The sequence below is a fragment of the Pipistrellus hanaki genome (genome assembly GCF_964339955.1).
Source record: "Pipistrellus hanaki genome assembly, chromosome: 8".
In the NCBI taxonomy this organism is placed as follows: Eukaryota; Metazoa; Chordata; class Mammalia; order Chiroptera; family Vespertilionidae; genus Pipistrellus; species Pipistrellus hanaki.
Window position 1 is genome coordinate 54931134 of NC_140510.1, and position 14753 is coordinate 54945886.

The window sequence follows — 14753 nt, forward strand, 5'->3', positions numbered from 1 at the left end:
CCCAGGGGAGAGAGAATTACACTAAAATGCAGAAGATGAACTTACCTTTAAAAATGATTTATGGTTGAAATCAGAAAACAAATTTTAAAAGACTGGCTGGGAGAAGACGTGACTCCACAAACAGGAGTAGAAGGTCATTAAGAGTGAATCCATGGAGAGGAAAAGATAATGGATGAGTTGTAAAGGAAAATGGTTGGAAATAAATGTTTAGTTAAAATCCATAGTAGAAGCTGTAGGAGTACAACTGATCACATGAAAAATAGCAGTGATGTGAATAGCAGAGAACACCCTTGAGAAGATGCCTGGGTATGGGAATAAACAGCAGACGTGCCTGTGGTGATAGAGTGAGTCCAGTCAAATGTAGAAGGATCCCCTAAGAGCATTTCCTGAGCAGAAAGACCAATATGTATGGAAAGGTTCATGTTTGGAGCAAAATAAATGAAAGGAGGCTTTTATCATACATCTTCTGAAAATGTTTTTTTAATTTCAAGATTAAAAATATAATTCTAGCTGAATCCAGACAAAATAAAGTAACAATAGCAACACCACCACCACCACCATTATACTCTGCCCCCAGGGTCTCCATGGGAAGGAAACACTATTGAGCCGATGGAATTTTCTGCAATGTGAAGGTTGGGGCAATGCCTACAGATTTTTAGCCACAAAATATGAGTTAAGACTTTTATACCCAGCCAAAGTGTGACTTGTATGAAGGATACAGAGCCTAAGGTTTGTTAAGGGTTTGCAAAACATATAATCTACATTGCCTTTAAGAAAATGATGTTACTTCTGACTAAGAGATGAATAAAAATTCTGAACCTGAGAAAAATATATCACTGTGTTTCATAGGAAATAATCAGATACAGAACCATAATATAAAGATATTAGATATTAACCACAGAGTTACAGATCCATGTCCTTGGAAACCACCTAAAGACCAACCTCGGAGAGGGATCCCTTCCATGCTGTGTTGGCTGGGGTTCTTTGGTTATAAAGCATAGGGAAAGACTGTCCTTGAGTAATTTAATCAAGAGCAGGAATTTGTCACACTAGCAAAGGAAGAGGTGACAGAGGCCTCAGAAGGGCCTTCAGCCAGGCGCAACAGGAGAATTTCCAGAATTACCATTTTTTTCAGTCTATTTCTACATTCTGATGATAAATGTACTATCTGCTCATTTCAAAGTTTAAAAAGTCCCTCATGATGCCACCGCCTAAAGCAAGGGCTTGGTGGTGGGAGTTCCTAGACTTGTCTCAGGCTCTGTCCAGTGACTGACCTATGGGCAAGTCTGATCTTGGGGAGAGGGTTTGTTGAGCTGGCCAGTCACATGCCACCCACCTGGCATGGGGGTGGGGCAGCTCTGTCACAATGCCTTCCAGTTTGTGCTGCCAGGAGTGTTATGGACACTAAAACTGGCTGTAATGTCAGCACAGATAGTAGGAAATGTGGCTGGGAGCTGGCAGTGTGGGCAAAAGGCAAAGGAAAGCATGTCAGGATATTACCAAATGTCTGCCTCTGTGATGGCATCATGGGTGACTTTAAATACTTTCCTGTGATGCGTGCATACTACTTTTATAATGAGAAAATGAAAATCAGCTGAGGAAATGGTAATTGTGGAGGTGGAAACGTGGGGGATGATTTAAGTGAGGAGGGCTTACTGCAGACTGGGACTCAGATTGCAGTTAGGAAAGATTTGGTGTGTGTGTGGATGTGGGCTGGATGGGAGTGAGCACACATGAAAACTGGTGGGAATGGGCCAGAGTGACTCCCTGAGACACATTCTCCACTCATGGTGTCCCGGTTAGAAACGCTGCCCTGTGGATCGTTTCACTTATATTCACATGTGTTTACTAACAACCCAGTGCTTCCTGTCAGCAGAAACGCCCAGATGAATTGTTTTACCAGTTGGCGGTGAAATGATGAAAACATATCTGGGTTTCCTTGGGTCGCCTCCTGACTGGCCTGTTTCTGTCTCCCCATGCAGGTCCTCCCCTGAACTGGTGGACACGTTGCTGTGGACCGCCCAGCATTGACGTGGCTGAGGCTGTGGCCCCCGCCCGCTGCTGCATTTGGATGTGTTGGCGGGACTCTGGAGCTCTGTGCAGCATTGTGTCCGTGGAAGTTTCGAGCCATTGATTTGTGAAGAGGAGCAGACGGTGCTAGCGATGAGCTCCCAAAGCCATCCAGGTAAGGGGCTGTGGGCTATCCTGGGCAGAAAGGAAGTCACTGCAGCTGCAATGTCTCACTGGTGGGAGACTGGTCTTCTTGACAGTTGCCCCTGGTGGTCTGACAGCACCCGGTGCAGAGTAAATTATCCTTGGGAAAGACACATTGTAGAGCCCTCGGGAGACTCAGGCCCCATCTTTGCTGAATTGCACATTGACTTGAGTGGCAGATGTGTGTCCTAGACACCAGGAGACAAGAATGTTGCTTTAGTGAGGTGGGGTTCAAAGGTCAGTTTGTGATTTGAAAAGTTAATTTCTCACCCAGTTTCTTTGTTCCTGGGGACTCAGGGTTAAGGGTGATTCTGTGACAGGGCTCTGCTGCTGGATTGGGTTTTATTAGGCCCTATACTAAACATGTCACATGATTCAGTCTTTACAATGCCCTGAAAATCTCATCCTGTAGGGAAGGGGTGCCTTGTCCATGGTCATAGAGTTAGTAAGTGGCTGAATAGGACTGGAAACCATGCTTGTGTGGCCTTTGGCTTCAGAAATGTGTTGTGGGTACCCACCATTAGGTCAAGTCCCAGTGCAGTTGCCTGATGAAAGCCTGAGTCCTGATTGCTGCCACTCCCAGCACCTGGCCTGTAAGAGCACTTACAGCAGGTCTGTCCTGTGTCCACGTGGGAGGGATGGCAGTGGCCACTGGACAGAACTGGGCATCCTCAGGCACCCACACCCCTGTCAGTGTGACTGGGGAGTCTGGTCTGTGCCTCTGGGATGGCCCAGAACCTGCACACACTCTTCCTCCTTTGGCCCGACTGGAGTTGTCTGAAACTCTGGAGGCTAGGATTCCCAGTTATATTTAGATAGGAAGGCTTTATTGAGCTAAATTGTTCATGTTTGATTGATAAAATGTGTAAAACAAATTTAAGCATCTGGATTGAAGTGTGTCAAGCAGACCTTGAGGGGTGCCCAGCTCTCCCTCCCAATGAGGGAGCTGGGCTTCCTTCCCATGTCTGAGCACAGGGGCTGCGTGCAAGCATTTCAGTGGCGTGCGGTCATCTCATCTGTGAGCTTCTGTGTTATTTTTTTTTCCATCTTAATGTATTATGAGCACTTTTTTGATGTCAGTATGTGTATAAGTCTAAATTATTTTGATGGCTTGTAGATGAATATTTATGTGATTGCAGCACTATTTATAGCAGCCCCAAATTGGCATCGGACAATTATTATATGTATACTTTGTACATGCACTTCTATAAGCATCTGTCTGCACTGGATCAATTCTAAGAAGCAGAATTACTCCGTCAGTGAGCATGGTGGGTGTGCATGTTTAAAATGTTAAGTTTGTTCTCAGAATGCTCTAGAACCTGTCAGCTTATCTCTTGGTAACCCAGGTGTCTAAATAAAATACAATGTATTTCTCTTTGTTACCCGTGTCTTTGCCAAGAAGTTAATTGAGTTTCCTGAAAGCGTTTCTGCCCTTGGTTTCCTGGGCTGAACAACATATCCCCTCCCACTTATCATAACCTTCCAAGCCTTCCTTCTCTTTAGGCTTGTCTCAGGGAGGAGCAGAGTGCTTCACTGGCTTTCTCTCCCCTGAGAATCTGCCTGTATATGCAGGTTTGCCCATCCGTGTTTATTGCAATCACTACCCTATCTGGCCATGTGTGTCGTGCCACCAGCTGATTCCTGAGGCCTCTGTCCCTCCTTAGATTGGAGACTGAAGATGGAAGAGGGGCTGGAACTGGTGAGAGCAGGGCTGCCTTGGAGGCTGAGCCTCCTCTGTCAGTGGTGGTGGCATGCTGAGGGCCCAAGCTCTTGGGTACTCCTGCTCTCTGCAGTGCTCAGGTGTCCTCCTGGAGCCACCTTTATTCTCAGAGTAGCTTCTGGAGTTGCAGCAAGGGACCCCAAACAGCGCTGGCCCGCTGCAGGGGGCTGGGCTGGGCTGGGCTTGGATCTGTACCCTCCCTGTGTGAGGGCTGTTGTCTGTCTTGCCGGGTGGTGGGTTGATCACTAGAGATTGTTTTCCTGTCACTTTGATCCCATCAAATTTATATTTTCTTGGAAACTCCTCCTAGTTTTGGTCAGCTGAGCTATTCCCCACTGTCTAGCATTGCTATATATCCTTTTATATTTCTGTTTATATTTAGTAATTTAGTGGTTTGGGGAGGAAGAGATATAATGAATACTCACTTATTCAGTTTGCTATTTTGATTGGGAAGTTTCTTCAAACCAAGGAGGTCTCATCCCCACTGGACCTTACTGCGCAGCCTCCCTGCTGTGGGCCCCTCGCCCTCTCATCATCCAAGCGGTTTCTGTCTGGCTGTGACCTGCTCTGCCTTGCCCCCTGAAGCCCTCACTATCCCCCAAGCCCTCTTCCCTGGGGCCCTCCCCCCCCACCCCCCCCACTGTCCCCTGGGGCCTTCACTGTTGCCCAGGGTCTTCACTCTTTCCTGGGGCCCTTACTGTTCCCTGGGGCCCTCATTGTCCCCTGGGGCCTTCACTCTTCCTTGGGCCCTCACTGCCCCCTCACTGTTTCCCGGGGCCCTCTCTGTACCCTGGGGCCCTTGCTGTTGTCTCCTCACTCACACTTGCTGTGCAACTCGCCTTTGCCCTGATGATAAAGTGACCTTTTTATTTGAAGTGCTTGATTTTTTTCTCTCCTGTTTTCCCTTCAAACTCCCTCTGGTGGGTGAGGCATGCAGTAGGGTTTTATTGCTGTTCTTTATGAATGCCGCCAGAGCTGGGCTCTGGTTCTCTGACGTAAAACTGCTCACTGCTGGTTTTATTGCTCTGAATCAGTGTTTGTACTGATGGGAGCAGCCTGCGGAAAGGGCCTGAATTGATTTAGTCTCAAAGAACTCCTCTTTGACAGTAAGAAGAGTGGGAAGAGGTTCTGAAATATGGCGCTTTTTGCCTAATTCCATGCTCGAAATCTTTGCCTGTTGGGATGTGCTGAAACAGATCAGGATGAACGTGTAGGAAGGACACAGAGCCCCTGCCTGGACAGGCGTCCCCGAGTGACATGGAGGGAACTTGACCCTGTGTGGGTGGGCCTGTCCTCGGGGTGAGCAAAGGCTCCCTTTCCTACCCGCCTTTGTTCCACTCCCATGCAGACGGCAGGCTGGCCTGTGAGCAGTGTGCTGAGACCTGGGAGCCTGGCTCACTTGCTGAGAACTGTTCTTCAGGGGCTTTCTAACACCACCTGCCCCACCACCTTACAGTTTACCTTCTTTGCACCATTTCTGCCTGAAGAAACACTGTCAGTCACAAGGCTTGGACTGGTGGGTGTTATGGACCTGTGTGTAGTCATGCAGACTTGACCCTTGATAGGAAACTGGTTGAGCAGGATGGAATTGGGAAACTCAAGTGTTCTATCTTCTTCTGCATCTCGGGAAGAGGTGGTAACAGTGTTTAGTTATAAGCAAGTAACTATTTTGAGGGAAACTTGTATATTTAAGAGCAGTGTTTTAATTTGGACTATTCTTTGGTTTCCTAATATTCTATTGAGTTTGAAATACCCCCTCTGCACAAAAGCAGATAAAAAGTTTTGTCAGTAATAGCTTAGTTGAGTCTTGATGTGGTTTGATTTCTTTAGATCATGCTAAGGTTTTCATCCGGAGGTCTTCCCAGGGCTCTGCCTTGTTCTGGTCTGAGCTGGGCTGGCTGCTTCAGTCTTTGTGCTCCTGTCTCCTGTGCTTGATCTTGAGTCTGTTTATTGCCACCAAGGTTAGTATAATTTAGGATATAAGTTTTCTTAAAAAGAAACTTAACCCTTTGCACTCCGAACCATTCTGGACATTGGCTACCAGCTACTCCGAACCATTCTGGACATTGGCTACCAGCTACTCGACGCTACTTTGCGAAACGTGCGTTGAATTAACTCAATTCCCTGTAATCACTAATAAACTGCAATGTCCCCTGAGAGGGGACATCCGAGTGATATGCTAGAATTCCGATGTCCCCTGAGAGGGGACAGCGGAGTGCAAAGGGTTAAATTGTGCTTTGCAGTGCCAGACTGTTTCAGGATTCTACCAAGTTTTAAGGACTTTAAAGAGAGAAAATGAATTTTGAGGGCCTGCATTTAACGTAGAGAAGACATCAATTCCAAGCTGCAGGTAATAGGCGGGTTCTGGACCTAGTGAGGCCCTGGTTGGGAGAAGTGACTAACCTGAGAGCTGGGGGTTCCTGGCAGGGGTGGGGCTGAGGCCCGAGGATACAGGGGAGGGTAGAACAGTCAGTGACATAGAGGGTAGAACAGTCACTGACACAGCTGCATGCAGGTGTGTTGGAGGAAGACTGATTGGAAGGATTGAAATTTGGTGCAGAAGGGCTCTGAGCTCCTTGTGCAGCTTCCTTCTGCACCTGAAGGAAGGGTTTCAGAAATGCCCCTGAGCCTTCCCGCCCCAGGCCCTCCAGGCTGTTGAGAAGCCCAAGGGCACATTTGCAGCTTGAGCTGTCACTCCCCAACTTCCACTCTCTGGGAATTTAATCAGTCAGGATTTGTTCTGGAAATCACAGAGACAGAACGACTTCTTTTTCAACCTGCTTCTTTTTTTAATCCTCAAATTGTGTTTTGTCTTTAAAAATCACAAATCCTCAGAACATTCACTGTCAATGGAGCATTGATGGGTTGTTTTGGCAATTTTCTGAAATCCTTATACAGTTTGTGGAACATTTGCATTTATGCCCCTTTTTTCAAAGCCACCATTGTGGAAATGCAAATTTCTGAGTTCTGAGATGCTGAATGTTGGGTGATTAATGACATTGAGATTTAAGAATGAGTTCCCGGATGGATTTGACATACAAACTCAACATCAGAGACCATTGAGTGCAGCTTGGTGCCGGAACCAGAAGCTGTAATTGGAGCGCCTGGCAGTGGGCAGTCAAAGCAGACAGGTGTGCAGGTGTTCCGCCCCTCCTGACGCTGGGCTCCAGAAGGGGGTGCTGGCGTAATTTGGACTCTGTTTTACCGTAGGTGTTTAAAACTTGTAGTACGTAGTAATACATTTGCGTTGGTTATATGCTTGCTCTAAGTCAAAACCTGCTATGCTTTTAGGCCATAATGAGTAGTGGCTTTGTTCTGGGTTGTTCTCTACAGTTATTTAATATGTTTTGCATGATACCTTGTATAGGTAGCTCCAATGCCATTATTCTCATTTTATAGTTAAATAAATCAGTAGTTACTGCTATCTAGCGCTTAGCAAATCAGAGGCCAACCTAGAAACTGAATTGGTCATCTGTCCTTGACATAAGCCCCCCTGCTGGCAGATGCAGGGTGCACTGGGCCCACTTAGGAGTTGGTCTTACCAGCATGCATGGAGCTCCTGGGCCAGACAGAGGCTCCAAGGCCCTTGGTACACTGTGGTTCGTGAGGTGAGAGGGGAGAGGCAAGGAGACAGGTGAGCTGAGTTTGGGAAGCAGAGCAGGAGTTCACCTGCCTGGGTGGGGGATGGAGGGCTGGGCCCAGGACCCTGGAGGTGAGAGCCTGTGTGGCAGAGGAAGGACATTGGGAGTGAAGGGTGGGTGTTGAGGGACAGGGGTCGGTACAGGGAAGGCTGCTGCCACGTAGGTAGATGTGGTCTCATGGCACTGAAGGTGTGGAGAAGGGATTGTGGGCCCCGCGTCTCCTGCTCCCTGCACTGTGCCTGCTTTTGGGTTTTGCTGTTGACTCCTTGCTTTGCACTGGTTATGATGTGTCCTAAGTATATCATGAACTTCCCCGGACTCTGCCTCTTTAGGAAGCTGGGGCTGAAAGGGTTCACGGGTGACTGGCATACAGTGGCATTGGGTGGATTTGGTTTGAAACTTTCCGTTGTGCTTTTACCAAAGAGCCTCTTATTTGCTCATTTCATGAAAACATGATAAATTTAAGGGATTGTAATGATAAAGAGAACATCAAATGAGGCAAATAACTAAAGTTTTTAGAATTGTATCTGACTTTGTGTTTTTAAATTGTCTAGCTTTAGCCACATAATCCATCAGCAAGATAATGGGAGTATTGGCCTTTCAGAAGGAGTGATAAGCAGAGTATGATGAAAAGAATCCTTATCCTATTCTTTTCCTGTTTGCCCTTGCCCTCATTCCCTTCTTACCCAACAAACAGAAACAGAAAATACTAACTCTGCTTCTCAGGGATTAAGGTGCTAGCAGGTGGGAGCTTGGCGAGTGGAAATGCCAGGTGCACAGCTGACTGTTGGGAAGACCTTCAGCCTATGGCTCTGGGGCCTCTGTAGGATTAGGGGTCTAGACTACCCTCCACCCCCCTTCAGCTTTCCTCCTGTTGGACTTGGGCTCTCATCACCTCATCCCTAACCATTATCATCTCCTTCTCCTCCTCCTCCTCTTCTTACTCTCTTCCTCCCCGTGTTCTTGCTGCTGTTACTTGAATGTCAGGATTCTAACTGAGAACTGGAACATTCCATGTTGAAATGCAGCATTAGAATTTTGGGGATTTTTATATGAAAAATAATGTTTAACATTATAACCATTTTCTAACTTTTACTAATACTACATACTTCTAAAAAGTTTTACTGAGGTTTATTTTGATATATATATTTTTAAAAATAAAATACATCTATTTATCTGAGATAGCATTTGTAAAGAATTCTATAAAGTTGGTTGAGGCATCTTGATGTTCATTACTTAGTGGTCACTTGTTTGGGGAGCTGTTTTTTTGCACTAACTAACTCATTCTCCTAAGGTTCAGATGAGCTCTGACTGGGTCTTCAATCTGATTGTTTAGATTTGTTATCAGGGCCTTTCACTGAGGAGCTTTTGTGACTGTGGAGTTAATTTTTTTAAATTTTCTGCTTCTGGGCCATTTCTTAAAAGGTTTCTTCTCATGTGCCAATTGTTCAGGTGCTAAAGTCAAAAGGATAACTAAGATTTTAAGAACTAAAGCTTTGTTTTGATATATTTACATTCATAGCTAAGTTTATTCCTTTGTGTTTGATTTTTTCTGGGAAACCCTTTGTAGAAAGTATATTTTCAGTAAGCATGTCCTTAGGGGAAGTGCCTCTAGTATGGTGCAGTGTAACTCAGGACTTCTGACTCTTCCCCTTTCTAGGTTCACATTGATTTAACCCAGTTCAGGCTTAGGGACTTATTCTTAAAGCTCTACCTCCCCATTACTGTCTGACCCAATGCAAACATGCTCCGGGCTCTTTGGTCGGGAAGAGACATGGTCCTGGCCCAAATGCCCACAGGCTCAGGTAGCTGTGAGAGGGCAAAGGGTCATTCTTGCAACAGCAAGGGTCCCTTCCTTCCGCGTCCCTCTTGCGAGGGTCCATGGCACCACCTGTTTTTCTTTAGCCTCCTTGCAAGGATCAGCGAGAGGGAGGAAGGTGGGTGTGTGGTTTACGAGTTTGCAGTGGACTTGAGGAGGTACTAGGTGACACTGGAGCCGTGGATGAAGAGCTTTTCATAGGAAAGTCCAGTTGTCTGTCTGCTCTTACATCTTTCTGTGACCCGGTTCCTTCTGTCACCCCCCGATTGTCTTAGTTATTTTGTAAACATTATGTCTCACTGTGGTGTGGAAGGTAGGGGGGGCTGTGTCCCCTTGCCAATGAGTGGCACAGGTCATTCTCTCTGGTCAGTTTGGCATAGGCATGTGTCCCGGAAGGGCTGGGGTGACCTGGAGGTGGGGGAGCAGCAGCACATGGCAGGTGATTAGTGCCTGGGCACTGCAGCAACTCGCAGCTCAGAGTTATGGGGTGATTTCCACCGTGCTCACTTGTGGACAGGTACCCAGCTCTCTGGGTCCCTCTCTCTACTTTGGCCAGCACCTCTGTCCAGAGTAAAACTCACACGGCCTGGCTGCCCTGGCCCGGACATAGTGGTAACTTTTTTTGGTTCTTGTTGGCTTTCCTTGAACTTCCCGTGGGGCTATAGGACTAGATGTGCGAGAACCAGGGGGTATGTTTCTTTGAAGGTATGTGCTTCCTGTTATGAGTGAATTTGGTGGACCTGTTTGCGTGGATGTGGCCTCAATGACTGGGGTCCTAAGGAGATGGTTTTTTGCTTATTTGTTTTTGAAGAGCCATTTTCAGCAGTTTAGTGATCCGATGGGATAAGCCTGCTCTGGTTGAAGGATATTTCCAACATCAGAAGGATATTATTTATGAGAAGAAAAGAGCAATTTGGGTCTGTCTCGAGTTGCTTAAATTGCCTGAGAGAACATTGATAGCATTTCTCAACGGTTTCCAGTCTGAAATATATGGGTTTCACCTGGGCCATGGGTATGGGGTGGGGCTGAGTGAGCCACTTAGCAGAGGCAGCCTGTGTGTATTGGTTTCTGTGTATAACCATGCCATCTCTGCTGAGGAAATGTCCTTGGGGTTTCTCAGCCCGGCCTGGTTCCCTCCTAAGAGTGGGGCCACATTGCCTTGTACAGGCCCTGGCCCTTCAGAAGGACACCTAGCTTTTGGTTTTGCCCTTAGGGGCCACTGTGTTGGAGCTTGATAGAGGTTAACAGTATGGCCAGTAGGTGATCTTGTGTCTTCTTCCCTCAAGAGTTCTCCATTGGGGTGGCCGGAGGGGGAGAGTTGCGGGGGCTCGGTGAGGTGGGTCCCAAATAGGGTGGCCCTGTATTTACAGTCAAAACCTGGATGGTTTTACAGCTCAAAGGCAGTAGACATCCAGAGTAATCGGGCCTGGCCCACTGCACCTGGCTGGCTGGGCATGCTCATTCTCACCTGCACAGATCTGGGTCCAAGTCTTTACCTGGACAAAAGGCATCTTGTTGTATCAATTCCTATATTTATTTTGTGACATTGTTTAAAATTACTTATCAAAATAACTTCTTTACTGTTGTTTATGCAAGCCAGATTCTACATTTCCGGTTTTATGTAAACTAAATACATAGTTTTGTTAAATACAGGTTTCCTGTGCCTTCACAGTTCTTTTTGGATACCCTTCAAGTCAATTCTATATGCACGTTCTTGCTAGAAATAGAACTGTATTCCTGGGAAGCTGAAACTAAGCTCTGGGTGGGCAAGGACTGCAAGACTGGGCCACGCCTGGCATGCGAGTCTTCCAGAACCTTCCACCAGCCGTTTGTGAAATGCACTCTGGCAGAGTTTCACTCTTGCCTTGAATACGAATGAAATCTTCTGAGGTTGATTGAGCTCAGAAACCCATGGAACACAGAGGTCTTTGTCGGTCCTATAATATATAAGTCAAAATCCACACAAGTCCCATGACAGCTGCAGAAGATTGAGAAAACTGTCTGAGAAAAATAATAGTTATTTTCTCATATTTTATATAGTGATATGTAAATTTTGAACATCAAGTTTTAGTTTGGGATTTAAAAAACAAATATGAATAAACTTTGAACTTGAATGGGCCATTGCTATTTATTAGCATGTGAGTTAGCAAATCCATGTTTACACTGGGTAGGGGGGTGGAGGGTCACACAGAATTTGGGGTGCTCCGCAGAGATTGGAAAGGTGTCACATAAAAGGGTTTTCAGGTTCTTCTTGGAAGAAGCCAGGTGGGGACTGTGGCCAGACTGAGGGCATGGGGGGAGAAGATGGTGATGGGAGAGGTTACCTGCCAGGCCCTGCAGAGGGGGGGTGAGGGAGAGGAAGCCAGGTAGACCCTTGGGATGCACCATTTTTGGACTGTAAGGTGTCCTGGGAGGTCTCAGAGTAGTTCCCGTGGGGACTAAGGTGAGACCTATGTGGTTGGTGGGCGTGGACCCCCTGGCTGAGAGCTGGGATCTCACTCTGCTCTTTTGTGGCAGCCTGGGCACCTGGCTGGTGGGCAGGGCTGAGTCACACCTTTCTTCAAGGCCATTGGTGGTGTGGGCGTGTCCTTCTGTATGCCAGGCCTGTGCTCCCACCCATCTCTAGTAAGCTAGCCCCTGGGATTCCAAACCTGAGGGGTCTTCTCCTTTTCTTTTTCTTCCTGTGCAGACATAGCAGTGTCCAAAAACAAAGTCTATGTTTCTTGTTCTCCGTATTTGTCACTTGTCCCCACTTGGGCTGGGTCCAGGTTGCCTGTTTATTCTTTGGTGGCAGGTCTGCAGCCCTCAGCTAAAGCAGTTGTCCTGTTGTTGGGCTCTCACTGTTCCTGGAAAGCCTTGTCACGCACAACCAGGGCCACCGGGGGTGTATCCTGTCCCCCCTGTTGCCACGTGTGTGGGAGCAGAAGCCGGCTCTGGGTGGATCTGGGATATACTGTTAATTCATCCTACTTCTTAGAAGCAAGAGGGGAGGGTAGAGGAGAGAAAGAGCACTAACTGTCAGGCCCAGCAATGGCCATCTGACTTTGTGGCTAATCACCAAGTGTAATCAAGATGGAAGCTTTTGATTTTTCTTCCTTGTCTGCCAATTTCAGGTCTCATTTTGTTTACACTCATGAGTCCTGATTTCTTCTGGTTAAAAAGAGATAGCTGGTTGGGTTGTCTTCAGATGGACTCCTGTCAGGGAGACTGGAGGTGGGGGAGGGCCTTCATGCCCAGCAGCCTGGTGCTGGTTTCCAGCTTCCCGCCCTCCTGGGGTGCTTGTGGTTTCCAGCGTCCAGCCCTCCTGTGGTGCTTGTTTATTGTGGATTCTGAGGAATTGCTGTTTGCTGCATTCCCTGGGGCTCTTGTGTGACACCAATTGGCACCAGCAGTGGAGTGCAGTGGCAGTGTGCTGAGTTTAGGCTGTAAATTTCACATATGCGGTGAGAATGCCCTTTACCTACGTGCTCTTCTTTCCCAAGGCGCAGTTGGACCAGAAAGACATGACATTCCAGGAGAAGCTTGTCCTTTACGATCCTTGTTCAGCCCCTTAATACTGTCAAGGCTAACAATGACAAGGACAGTCTAGAAACTGTCAGGCCCAGAGTTGCCAAGGGGGCAGTGTGGGGTCCTGGCTGGCATCCTGGGACAAGAGAAAAACATGAGGGAGGATCTAGGGAAACCTGAAAGAAGTATAATGACGTGTCAGTGTTGGCTCATTAATTGTGACTAATGTACTATAGAATCGTGAACTGGGTGCAGCTTGTTTGTGGTTGGGTATGTGTGAGCTCTGTACTGTTCACTTGATTTTTAATAAAGTCTTGATCAAATTTGAGCTGACACATACAGGAAACTTGTAGATATTCTTGCTCATTCAATCTGTTTGTGAATTGTGGCACCCTGGAGACGCTCAGCACCTTAGCTCTTGAAGCTTTTCCTTTGGATATTATTCTAAATCAGTGCAAAAGCAGTGCCTTGTCCTATCTCATAGTTGTGTATTACTGCAATGTCATTCATTTAACACCGTTCACTGTTGGTGTGCACTGAGTTTGTTTCTAGTCTTCCCACTACTGCTCTGTAAACAGCTGCCATGAGCATTGCATTCCTGCGTGACCTTTCGTGGAAGTGTTACAGGCGTCCAGGAGAACACACAGCTCTCTGGGTTCACCTGGTGCTTTCTGTGGAGGGCATGCCCATGACAGCTGTGCAGGTCAAGAATCAGAGCATTCCGACCCCAGAGCCCTGCATGTTTCCGCTCGATTATCGCACCACCTATCCTGCCCTGGGAATCACCCTCCAGCTTCTAACAAGTTATATGCAATTTTTCCGTCTTTGAACTTGATATAAATATAATCCTAAAATACTTGGCCTTTTTGTCTGGCTTCCTTCACTTAACAGTACACTGCCTGTGTAAGTTTCTGGTGGTATGGCTTCTAGCCATTGTTCATTCCCATGGGTGTATGGTGTTCATCGTGTGGACATGTCTGTCTGTTCAGTTACTGAGGACTTTTGGGTGCCCTCGAGTTTGGGTGGGTACATCTGATGCTTCCATAGCCTTTTGATGTGTGTCTTGTGTCTGTGCAAGTACACATTTCTTTCAGTGAGGCATTTGTGTGCCCAACAGGTTTCCCATTGAATGTACCCATTTATGCTCTGTCAGAGAGAGACTTAAGGGCTCTGCCCCCCATCATGCTTGGTACTGTTATTCTCTGTCATTGTAGCCACTGTGGTTTACTCTGCCTTCCCCTGCTTGCTAAAGACATTGGGCATCTCTTTGCACTTGAATTGAACAGCTAGGTGAAGTACCTGTTCCAGCCTTTGGTTCATTAAAAACAATGGGTTGTCTTTATTTTTCTCACTGACTGGAGGAGTAATTAATATGGATGAAGGATAACTCCTTTGTTGGTTATTCCCTTTGCTGTTTTCTCTCTGACTCTGGGTTGCCTCTTTACTCCCTTAATGTTGCTCTTTGGTGAACAGAAGTTCTTAATTTTAACGTTGTTTAGTTTCTTGGTCATTTTATTTAAGCCTCCTTGAAGATCATGGAGATATTCTATTATTTTGCAGAAGTTTCATTGTTCTGCCACTCACATTTAGATTTCCGGTCCACCTGGAATTGATTTTTTAAGAAAACACGGTGTGACGTAGTATTTGAGGGTTACTTTTCCCATTTGGATACTCAGTTGGCTCACCAGTACTTATTAGAACAATTCATCCTTTCCCCACTGCTCTAGAGTGCTGCCTTGTCACAAGTTAAGAATCTGTGTATCTGGTCTGCTCTGGAGTTTATTCTTGTCCATTGTTTATGGGTCTATTTCTGTGTCAGCACAACACCCTCTCATCGAGCTGTGGCTTTATA

General features: G+C 46.7%; 1 protein-coding gene across 7 annotated transcripts in view; it reads left to right on the forward strand.

Annotated features, from left to right (window-relative positions):
- The window catches only part of HDAC4 (histone deacetylase 4), a 227139-nt gene that overhangs the window by 30434 nt on the left and 181952 nt on the right, over positions 1-14753 (forward strand). For 3 of the 7 annotated variants that reach the window (XM_084892685.1, XM_084892687.1, XM_084892688.1), the window contains exon 1: positions 2012-2185. In XM_084892685.1, the coding sequence (XP_084748811.1) occupies positions 2164-2185 (22 nt within the window). In that variant the 5' untranslated portion in view covers positions 2012-2163. Of the gene's footprint in view, positions 1-1982; positions 2186-14753 lie in introns of those variants that run through there. The other 4 variants (XM_084892691.1, XM_084892690.1, XM_084892686.1 and 1 more) reach the window with 2 other exon arrangements.